The sequence below is a fragment of the Empidonax traillii genome, unplaced genomic scaffold, assembly GCF_003031625.1.
Source record: "Empidonax traillii isolate 1590-97213 ecotype Southwest subspecies unplaced genomic scaffold, ASM303162v1 scaffold348:size657943, whole genome shotgun sequence".
NCBI classification, from domain to species: domain Eukaryota; kingdom Metazoa; phylum Chordata; class Aves; order Passeriformes; family Tyrannidae; genus Empidonax; species Empidonax traillii.
This window is the reverse complement of record NW_020955541.1, coordinates 393,844-405,689: the sequence shown is the minus strand read 5'-3', so window position 1 is coordinate 405,689 and position 11,846 is coordinate 393,844. Positions and strand designations below refer to the sequence as shown.

At 42.6% G+C, this 11,846-nt stretch overlaps 1 protein-coding gene across 1 annotated transcript; it reads right to left on the bottom strand.

The window, feature by feature from the left end:
• Window positions 1-6,214: 6,214 nt before the first annotated feature.
• LOC114061679 (cytochrome c oxidase subunit 7A2, mitochondrial) lies at window positions 6,215-10,228 on the bottom strand. The gene is made up of 4 exons (XM_027892376.1): window positions 10,099-10,228; window positions 8,835-8,924; window positions 7,303-7,387; window positions 6,215-6,432 (listed from the first exon to the last, which is right to left on the bottom strand). The coding sequence occupies exons 1-4, from the start codon at window positions 10,114-10,116 to the stop codon at window positions 6,374-6,376; spliced, it is 252 nt and encodes an 83-aa protein (XP_027748177.1). The 5' UTR covers window positions 10,117-10,228; the 3' UTR covers window positions 6,215-6,373.
• Between the last annotated feature and the right edge of the window lie 1,618 nt (window positions 10,229-11,846).

Below are 11,846 nucleotides of genomic sequence, written 5' to 3'. Positions count from 1 at the left end.
GCACATATTAGCACACCACACTATATTTAGCAATATGTGCCCTACTGCTCCTAAGAGATGACTGAATAAACCTTGATAACACAGTTGGCCTAGCTCCTTTGGGACTTGTAACTTCCCACTGAGCAATAGAGATCATTAAAATGTTTTAATTATATAATTCCCTTTTGCATACTGCCGTGATAGATAAGATTGCATGTGTGTGTCAGCCTTTCCATTGTAAACTTCAGGGCCCAGAGCATTAGTCATCCAGAATAAGTGTTCTTGCTGAGATGAAACAATGTGGAACCATTTTGATATTATATGAACATATATAACTCAATTATTATTAAGAACACATTAGTAACATTAGTAACTTAAAAGTCCTGATGAAATCACAAGCTAATCCTTGGAACCCTGTAGGAACAGAAGCTGCTCACAGTTATTAGGAACAAACTGTCTCAACCAAATCTCACCGAATCTCCCTCTCTTGCTTTTATTCCAAAAGGCATCTCTAAGTACCCGTGAATCATGTTACAGTCACACTGATGAGGATGATACCAGGAGATTTGCATAGAAACTCAGAGAAATTTTAATCTCTAAGTAGGAACACTTTAGACAGATCGTGTACTTCAGATCCTTCACAGGCCAGATTTCTTGGCTAAAAGGGAAAGCTTACATGGAAAACAGCCATGTACAAGTTTTGGGGGTTTTGTTTGGGTTTTTTTTGCTGTTCAGATATTGATAGAACTGGACTATGTATCTTTGGCCCTGAGAAGTCCTCTATAAAATTTTAACCCAATTAGCACATTTAAATTATCTAATTTAAACACCTTACTCTACTTTTCAAGGAAAACATTCTGCTGCTACTCCTAGTGAAATCACAGGGAACTATCTCTAGGTGACCTTCACAGGCAGCCTCAGGAAGAGAGTTATTCCTTAATACACCTCTAACAGCAAAGATACCATCTTATTAGATTTACATATCACAAGACACTCTACTCCTCTCTCAGTTTATGGCTCTGTTAGCAGTCAAATGTGTGTTGTTCATAGAGGAAAGAGCACACTTACACTGTAATATGCTTTTAAAGCAATACTATGACCTTATTTGCAACAATTCTATTTAGGAAACCTTAACTTGGATAACTTTAAAAGTCAAAGCCTCCTGTGGTATTTTCTATTGTACCTCCTTCCATTTTCTGGTATGTGTAAAGCTTAAACGTTATCAGATCTTACCTGATCATCACTTTCAAATTTATTTCCATGCCTACCAGACGGCATCTTGACTTTTCTGCAGACAGCAGAGACCCAACAAAGCAATGGACAGACATTTTCAGGAATGAAAATGCCCAAGTGGGTTAACATAATAATAAAATAATAAAATATCATGAAGGTAGAGGGAGGATGGTTAGATGCACCTGATAAACCAGACAGAAGTAAGGAAAGATACCTACGTTTCAGAGAGTTGATATTGGTGGATTGGAACTCAGAGAAAGAAACACATAAACAAAGGACAAATTCAACCCTCTTTGGCAGTTTTCTCTAGGACACAGCAGGCAATATGCAGTAGGAGTGAATGCTTTGTGAACTGAGTGAACTGGATACAGGTACTGGTATTCTTCGAGGATCTAAAACCAGGACCGCGTGACTGGGGACTCAGTGAAATAACCTCAAGTACCTCCCCAGCCCCTGAGAATTAATTTGATTTGTCACATTTATGAACAGGAATCCCAGCCAATTACCTCTTTTTGTGAGGACATATCTTTTTGAGAAAATAGATACAATAGTGCTTTAGCTTTAGATGTGTTTTGGGGAAGGCTGTGATAAGTTAGCCTAATAGAAAACCTGTGAATAATAACAGCAACTCTTGAAAAATATTGAGGCAAGACCAAAACATATATCACAGACTGTATGTACTACCCACTGAGTTGAAGACTTGAATACTTACATTCAGAAAAAGTACAGTCCAGCCAAGACATTCTCCTCAGATTGTGTTTCTGGACAAGCCATTATTTTTACAGCAGAATTAACTGACTGTTGAAAAAATAAGTGGAAAGGCTCAGGCAAGTTAGATTAGAGAAGGTGGTGTTATTGTTAAAAGGAACTTCTTTAAAAAAATAATCACACAAGCATGCACATGAAAAGATACATTGGTTCTTACTTACTCATTGCCTAAATACCTTCTTTGGGGTCAAGTCAGGTTGATCGGATTGATTTTGCCTCTGAAAGTCTGATTCATCCTACCAACTATGAGGTTAACCTCCAGTTCTAATATGTAACAGAATGGGAGAGTAATGAAACATGCTCCAGAAAATTCATCATGCTTTCTCATAGTTCGGAGCACTGATAGCCAAGGTAAGCAACATTAGGAAAGTGATATTTGTACTCTGGGATCAGGAAAAATAATATTAAAAAAAAAAAAAAAGGTACTAATAAGAGCATACACTTAAGAGATCTCTTCAGTGTTTTCTTTTTACTTCTGAGAGTTTCTGAACTTTTTAATAGTGTCTTTTACAAAGTCAATGTCGTGTTACTGTGTATTATTAGTCCTAAGACTTTTACTGGGGAAATTTTTGTGTGTGTCAGGCTAATTGGATCTATACATATATTCAACAGCCAAGAAAATGTAGCCCAGGGCACCATTCTAAGAGCTGATATTCTGAGCTACCTTCCAAATGGAGAAAGTAAAACATGGTCTGTACATCTGGAGTCCCAGAAAGGATTGTGGAACCTAGAACTGCAGCACTGATTTAATTTTCTTCTCTTTCATCTGTCTGATTATTATTTGAACAGTCACTTCTCTTAAAGTAGCATGAACAATTTTTTTTTTCATTTTAATAAAGCTGGGACACTACTAAGTTTCCACAGAATCACAGAATGGGTCAGACTATAACAGACCATAGGGGGTCATCTAGTCCAACCTTCCTACGCTTTCTTTGTTAATTTTAAAAACATAGAAGTTTAAAAGCTTAAGCCATGCAAATGAGGGTGGCAAGGAAGGTTGAAGGGATGAAGTACCCTTGCCTATCTAATGGAAAACGTCCCCCAAGTGTTTGAGGTGATAATCAGAACAATTCAGCTCAGTGGAAGCCAGGACAGTGTTCCCACATCCTCAGCTCCAGGAGGCTTTCCCATCCTTTAAAACAAAATATGAAAGAATGATAGGTCCCATTTCTAATAACAGTAACTGAAAAATAAATTTTAAATTAACTTGAAATAGCAAATAAAGTTTAAATGAAATTTTTAGATCAGATTTTTAAATCAAAAGTAGGACTGCAGTAAGGTATAGCATCTAATTTCAGAAAATTATTTAAAGATGGCAGTAATTAAGTACTTCAGTAGTAGAATCTGAAAAGTACAGAGTTTAAGCATGTTAACTGCTAGAAGTCCATGACTTCATATTATTCACCATTTTATTCTTTTAAATTTATAATTTTTTTCCACATTAGCAAGGAGTAATGCACGTCGCTTTTTTTATTTTCTGCTACTCATAGAATACCCATAGGGAGATTGGAGGTAGATCTTCAGATAATTTTAGGCCTAGAGAAGATACATAGCTGTCTTTTTGTATTTTTCCTAGAGACGGTGTAGGCAGTATAGGCAGCCAGTTTACATCTTCTGGCAACTAGTGATGTGGACGTGCCTGCAATAAAATAAATCTATCTATAGAACACACAGTAGATGGGAACTTCCCTGTTAGCTTTGTAAATGCAGTCCAATGAAATGGTGCTGAGCAGCTGACCGTGGGTCTTGTTTGGTTTCCTCCTCCTACTGCTCCTGCAGCTGAACAAACCCCGAGGGGCTGGCAGCCCCACGGACTGCGAACGCCTCCCCGCGAGCGCTCTGCAGCTGCACAGCGTGGCCCTGGCAGTGCCACCAGGTCCCCACCCGCTCCCCCGCTGGCCTCCAGCTGCAGACTCCAGGGACACATTTCAGGGTTACCAGATCCAACTCTGCCAGAACAGACTTTTGCCATTTGATATTCATTTAAGTAACATTTCAAGGCTCTGTCTGTAAATAGCAATTGCTTTGTAGTATGAAGCTCCTTTTCCCGGCTTGGGTTTACCCCCCACGCCGTCCCACCAGGGCTGCTCCCTGCAGCCCAGCTCACAGGCTGCCACTGATCCCCACACAGTGGACTCTGAGACATGGTTCAGTGCAAGAACAGCAACAGCTGCACGTTCTGCTTCACTTGCACACACAAACACATACTTACTGCCCAGCTCATCACAGGATTTTTATAATTTAGACTATCTAAACAATTGCCCCTCAATATTCTTCATAATTCCTGTGGTTAGGAAAGGATGTCGGCTTTTAAAATATTTTGATCTTTCCTTATGCTGCCTTCCAGATGCCCATCACTTGGTGCACATCTTGACAGTAACCCCAGGCACATGGTAGCAGGAGAAGCCTTACCAGCATCAGAGAGCAGGCTGGTTGCTTCAGATTCTGTGAAGTATAGTTCACTGTGCTGTGAGGTTTCTCTTCCTTATAGGCATCAATGTTCATCTCAAAATAAGCCATACCCCACTTCCCAAACCTTCTTCTAACACATCCATCTAGACATTTCTTACTCTTTTAGTCAGTTGGCCAAAGCCACCTGTGCAGAGAGGCTATCATTGAGGGGTATTCCCCCACTCACCTTGTCTTTTAAGATTTTTGGTTCTACTACAGAGTTCTGAGTACACAGGCCCTTCTCTTCCACTTTGCCTCAAGTTTAACAAGCATACTCTGGTTGTCCAGGATAGCAAAAAAATTTCTAAACAAACCTAACCCACAAGAGGCTTAAAATAGCACTGTAGTGGGAAGCTAGATTTTTGAGCTTATTTTCATATTTGAAAATCCCACTGTTCCCTTGAGAAGAAAAACAAAAGGATTATTTTGATGAAATTGTTTGAGGTTTTTTTAGAAACTGTTTGTTACAGAGTTCAGAGTGCCAAACTTCAGGCATAATAATCCACAAGTAGCAATTTGGCAGGAAAGCTACAAAGGCACAAATTCTGTTAGGAACATAAAACTTAACTAAGGATGCACAGGCACGATTGGTTTCCATGATGATTTTCCCCAGCAGGTGTAATCATCAATCTAGGAAGAAGCACTCATACCTTGTAAGGGGTACCTTACAAGTGATTCCCATACTTGTCAACTTAAAAATGCTTCCTAGAAGCATTTTTCATGGAGCAGGAATTTTCTATGGCAAGGCTAGCTACTTCAGATATAAGGTTTTTCCTAAATACATGTCAGCAACTAGTAGTTATTGCTGGCTATCTCTTCCCAATTCTAAACCACAATTTTTTCTCCCCCAAGACAGTGATAGATCTTCAGTTGCATTTGTGATTGTCAGTATCACAGCAAGCTGATAACCACCTCAGCCAGTGAATGAGGAGGACTTCAGAAAGGATCATGATCACACCATTACCTTTACCAGCCATTTGTTCTGTCTCTACATATGCAGAGAGCTGACATTCAGTTCTGCTGGCAAATAGAGCAGGTGAGCACTAGTCAACAATGTTATTGCTGTGTTGTCCCTCCAAAAGGTATCAGGGTGGTTGAATTCCCCTGAGGACCAGGGCTTGTGAATGTGAAGCTGCTCCTGTCTGTCTATAGAGGGACTCATCCAATCGGTCTTCCTGGTCAGGTGGCCTGTAGCAGACCTCCACTGCTGTTACCCGCCCCTGCCCTCTCTTTAATCCTGACCCATAAGCTCTTGGCTGGCTCCTCATCCATCCCCTGGCAGAGATGCATGTGCTCCAGCTGGTCATTGGCATAGAGAGCAATATCACCTCGTCTCCCCTGCCCATCCTTCCTACAGAGCCTTTGTCCTTCATCCCAGCACTCCACCTGCAGGAGCCAGCACTCCATTTCTCAGTGCTGCCACTGAGATGACAGCCCTGCAGGTGTGAGCACATCTCCAGCTCCTCCTGTTCATTCCCCAGACTGTGTGTGTTTCACAGAGGCACTGTAGTTGTGCCTCTGGTGACTCTGACTTACTGGCTGCAGCATCTGGGAGTCCTTTGTGCTGCTCTTCAGGTGCTTCTGCTGACCTGCAGTTCCACTTCAGGCTCTGGGCATCTATGGCTGGCTCTGGCATCAACTGAGATGAAGATTGGGATGGACTGAGGTTCTCCTCCCCTGGCAAACTTAGTAATAATCCTTTGGTTTCTCTTCACCAGCTCGGCAAGCCTATGACTGAAGATGCTCACATGCAGGAACACATGATACAGTCCAGACCACCACACCACCACGTATAAACTGCTTTATTGATTGCAGTTAACATGTTACAATTAATTTATGATTCCAAGCATTCAGCCAGCTGCTTATAATAAGTATAAGCTGCCACCATAGTCACATGGAACTGGACAAAGAGATGTTATCACTGAGGCATCCTGAACTGGAATCATTTCTGCTTCTTGGGCATTGAAGAGACAACAAGATGATAAATAGCATAGACTGTTCCTGAATTAAGAGACAGAAAAGATATTTTCAGATTGGCAAACAGAATTCCTTTCAAGTCAGCTTAGCAGTTTGTTCCAGAAGAAATACTGACAACAAGCAGCTGCAGTTCAGACAAAACACATTTCCATAGCCACGTCTCAATTATTTTTTTTTGATGATTCATATTTTTGAGAAAAAAAATCCTAAATACCTCTCCACAGACTGCACAAAAATAAAGAAACAAAGAAAAAACGTGGGGAGAGGCATGTTTGTGGAACCTACACAGACAATCATAAAGTAATTGTTACTCATTCTTAAGGCAACTGAACTGAAAATCCATTAGGTCAACATATTTAGGTTAGAGGCTATTTCAAAATTAGGTAGCAAGCAACATAAAGGTTAAATATATGCAGTATTATGAACCCTGGATATAATTCCACTGGTTTCCACACTACATGAAAACTCAGTACGCTGAGTATCGCCCAGCCCTAAGAAGAGTCAGGCTAGTAAGAAAAATGCTTTACATATATGCTATAATTATGTTTTTCTCCTTTTCAGAATAGGCTTTCTAAGTAGTTCTAATTAGATCTCTATCATTATACATGAATTCTGAAGGAGTATTCAGCCCACAGTACTTAGTGTGGGAAAAAGTCATCTGAAAAGCTAAACTTGGAAAAAGCACAAATAAATATATACAGTATGTCCAAATGTGGGTTTTTTTCCTTCTCTACATGCATTGTGCATGTTCTAAAAGAACAAACTAAAGGAACTGTGTAACTGATTTACGGAGAAAACACCAGCCATGTTGGAGATTGTACCAAAGAGAAAGTATTTTAATATTAGCGCATTGGAAATTACACCAAAGCATAAAGACTGTAGTATTAGCCTTACCAAATGTCGTTAGAACCATGGTGGTTCTATACAACAGAGCATCCTTTGCACCACCTTTAAGATGCACTGGGAGGCCATTATCCTCCTAATGGAAACAAGTGACAAAAATAAACTATTTAAATACAATTCTTGCAATATTGTGTTAATATAACTACAATTACCCAGAAGAAGAATTACTTCCCCACATTATCCTTCCAAGCCCCAAAAGACAATGAACCTTATTTAGATCGCACTTTGTCTTTAAAGCTTTCACTCTGCTACCAGGTGAACACCACTCACTAGGGGAGTATAGTAAATGATGTGCATGGTTCATTTCTATAGCAGTGACTGGCAGATGCCTAAACACTTCTGACACCAGTTACCAGCCCCCTCGGGTGCACAGGATGTGATTACCATCCCTAGAAGCTTCCTAATCATCTCCAGCATAGTTATTCTCTGCTATTGGGAGCAACAAGGGGAGGAGCCTGCACCTGGTGTCACACAGGAAACTGTTTTGCTCCACCCAAAGTAAAACTCCCGGGCACCAGTCCCATGATCTTTACCCTTGTCACAAGTTCACACTGTTCTAAAATCCAATCCAGGCTCCCGTGCTAGTGACTTGCAACGCAGCCCAGCTTAACTTGCTGTCCCACAAGAAAGGAATGGGAGGAGGAAGAGATATGCCTAGAGATCTCCACCAGCAGAAACAGGACCTCTGACCTCACCCATCACCAACATCCTGCTTCCTCCTTTGGCCCACAATCAACACTGTGCTCCTTACACAGTGTCTCAGAAGACTGGCTTTCTCTTTCAGGGGAAAGGAAAGCAAGATACAAAAACTATTAAAGTGGGACTTCTGATATACTTTGTCCCTTTCACATTGCTGAAGCCCAGTCCATCCTCAATAGGAAACTATACCTCCAGGTTATGGCTCACGGTTGGGAGTATGCTCTTAAATGTTCCCTGCTTTCACTAGTTCTCACTTGGTGGCCTTATCAATCAGAAACAGAGTAATTCAGAAGTTGTTTTTAAAGGTTAAGTAATTTTCTAAGAATTAATCCAATTACTTAAGACCTTTACGGTTTTCATAACTGAGCAAGACAATAATTCTACATCCTCATTAAGAATTATGGGGCTCATCCATGAACTACAGATACAGCTGCAAGATTTCAGGCTTAACTTTTCACTGTATTTCTGTCCTCTCACTTGCTGTTTTTCTCTATTTGTTCTTTTGACATATTCCCCCATGGCAACTCATTTCAGAGTACTTCATCTCTGTATAGTGCCTAACACTTATGAGAAACTCAGGTATAAATCATTTCATGGAGTAACACAGCCCTGAAGAGACAGCAAGTCAAGTGTACATGTACAAATACTCTTAGTGTCTGCAGAAAATAACTGCTGATTACAAGCATTATAATCATACAACTGACTTCAAGAGCTCTCTTCATGTGTAAAGAGGAGTCTGACCAGTTCTTTAGAAACAAAATGTATGCAATTATGATCTACTAAAACCTTGTTAATCTACTAAAATTGTTCAACTTGCTCAATACCTGAAAAAGTTTCTGATGCTCAGGAACTCTATTTTCAATCTGCCTGCGTGAAGCAGTGCTTATGGTTCTCTGGGAAATTTGGCGAAGAGCCTGAAATAAAAGATAAACAGTGTTTTTAAAACAGGGATATTTTTCAGCTCTGTTCACACTAGGTAATTTTTTTTTAAAGCATGATATAAGTGGAAGAGACAGGAAAAAAAAAAAAAGGAAAGCCTTTTAAAAACAAACAAACAAAACGTCACCAAACCCCACTAGTTTTGAATTCAGTAAGTCTTTCAACAGACACTGTAAAGGACTGTTTGACTGATTACCTAAAATGGAAAAACTCAGGAAAATTACTTTTAGTAGGATACAACAGATTTATGGATGTGCAGCATAATCTTCACAGTTAGCATCCTTTTGGGGAAATCTTGGCCTCTGCCCCTTAGATCTAAGTTTTAAGCACCATGTTCTGTGTCTGACTAACAAAAGGGACGATAATATTCATATCAAACATTTTTTGAGAAGACAAGGGTATTCTGTCACGGCTGCAGTTCACCTGTGAGCCCCCAGCACAGGCAATAACCTTCACAGAGCTGGGGAGACACCTCCACCCCGCCACACACACAGCTTAAGAACACTCTGCCGTGTCCTGAGTTGAAATCAGGACAGTCTGATCACACAGGTTAGGCGACCAAAAGCAATGATCTGCATATAATTTTTCTGCTGGCGCAGTCTGCCTTCGCTAACGCGTCAAGTGTCAAAGCTGAGGAGCCGGCTGTAGCTTTGAGCTGCCGTGGGAGACTGAAATGTGAAAGGTTAACGCCTCAATCAGCCATTTGCAAAAGCAGCGAGATGCCAGCGGTCTCCTTCAACCAACACTGACAACCCTCACCGGTCCCCCCAAAATTAACACCGCTAAAAACGCGGGCACGGGGAGGGCAAACACCCAGGTGATGTTGGCTGCAAGTAACGGGACAACACGCCTCCTCCCCCCGCCCATCCCAAATAAACACGCTATAAAATATCTCTCCCTGGAGACAGGCTAAGCATACCCGAGACCCCCTGACTCAGCACCGTCCCCTCAAGTCTCTAAATCTCAGGACTACACGGAGCGAATGGGCCGCGACCTGGAGGGCAATACCTTCCCCCCGACCCCCGCAGGTCCCTCCGCAGCGCCCGGCGGGGGTGGAGGTCACCACAGCCGGGTCCCGCCGCCCGGGCGGGCACGGCGAGGGAGCCCCCACACCGCCGGCGGCAGTGGGCTGCTGTCCCCGGGCCTCACCAGCACGTTCCGCCACATCGCGGCTGTTGGTCCTGTCACCTCCCGCCGGCAACAAGGGCAGCGGAAGGGGAAGCGGCTCCCCCGCCCACGCCGGTGGCACCACAGAGGGAGCCGCCCGGAGCGCCGCCGCAGCGCCCACAGCGCCGCCCCGCCAGTCCGCCCGGATCGGCGGCAGCGCCGGGGCAGCCCGGCTGGCGTGATGGGATGGATGTGTGTCCGGGTTCGTGTCCCGGGAACTAGAGCTGAGCCCCCGGGAGGAAGGGGCAGTGACCTCTCCGAACACGGGCGCCGGACAGGGCGCTCGGCAGGAGCGCTTCCTCACGGCACACAGCGCGGGCGAGGGAACGGGTTGCCACGGGATTCTGTGGCTGCCGGCCGCTTCCCGGCCTTCAGAGGGCACTTCGGAAAATCTATGGAATGTCCCGCAGAGTCGCTACATACAGAATTTAAAACCGACTTGCATAATATCCGTAGCGGGCTGGATGTCCTGTGAGAGCATCACCACAGGCTGCGCCTGTTCCCGTGGACTCGCCCGGCATCCCCTTTGGCCGCCGCTAGAGGCAGGACACTGAGCTAGGCAGAGCCTGGGGCCGGCCCAGGTGAGCGGGTCTTACACCCTTGGGATAGATGCGGCATCCCTTGCTAAGCTACTACCCACAGAAACCCCCAAACTAAGCCATGGACCTGTCCGCGGCCTGAAACTCCGTACATAGCAGGGATACCGAGTACTCTGCACGTGTGGGGGGAAAAAAACCCAGCAACTTGTTACATTTCACAATATATAATTCCGTAGAGTGAAGTAATACCAGACTTGTAAATGCAAGTCTAATTGATTTTAAAGGAGGAATCTATTTGTCCTTCAAGAAGCCGATCTGAGAAGCCTGTGTTTTTCCTGCATTGCAGATCTCACACCACAATTGCATCTTCTCATGCTTCAGCCTTGTGCTGAAATAGGATGCTATTGGGAACACTATTTCGTGGCTTTGCTGTAGTTGCAGTGCACTTAGTTTTTAGCAATAACTTTTGCACTGATGCCAAACCTCATGATGAATAATGTGTGTCAAACACAACAAATTAGTGTTCAATCTAGTATGGAAATAACAAGGATCATATCTCAAAAGCACAGCTGTCCCAGAAAGAAACTGAAAATGCAAAGATGAAGAAATATTTATAGGTATAGTCTAAGCTGAGCAGAACATAAAAAAGGCATTTAGAAAGCACTGTCATGGAGAAATACGTGTTGTAACAAAGGAGGAAATTGGATGCATTATTTAACAAATAGTTTTCAAACCGTCAATAACAGAATAACACTTAAAAATACATTACCACCATTGCAAGACAGATTTCCATTCATTTCTTCTGCAACCTTTCCTCTTATGAGTGTATACAATGTTTTATTCTGATCTTCATACACTTAGTTGTATTTAGATGCTGGCAAAGGCATCATATGCACAGAGAAATTATTCTTTAATTTCTGCTCTGTGGACCATTTTCTGATTTGTCTGAACCTAAGCCTCAGGGATACTGTCTGTCAAAACAAACCTCACAACCAAAAGGCCACATAAAAGCTTGGCATGTGGGTTATGTACCAATCAAAGCTCCATGATGACTGGTCAGAGCAAGCACAGCTGGTGTTTTCAGTGTTTACTAATTTATGAAGAAATGAAAACTTGAGGGAAAGAGAAATGGCAACTTGCTGCCTCAGGGTGAGGATATTTCACTAGAAACAAACTCAGACTGCTTTTTTC

Bases quoted from the DNA above. Each gene is read 5' to 3' on its own strand.
- LOC114061679 (XM_027892376.1), bottom strand. The intron at 7,388-8,834 runs GTATTGAGCAAG...TGTTTCCATTAG, and splicing joins AGCATCAGAAACTTTTTCAG to GAGGATAATGGCCTCCCAGT. The intron at 6,433-7,302 runs GTAAGGCTAATA...CTCTTAATTCAG, and splicing joins CATGGTTCTAACGACATTTG to GAACAGTCTATGCTATTTAT.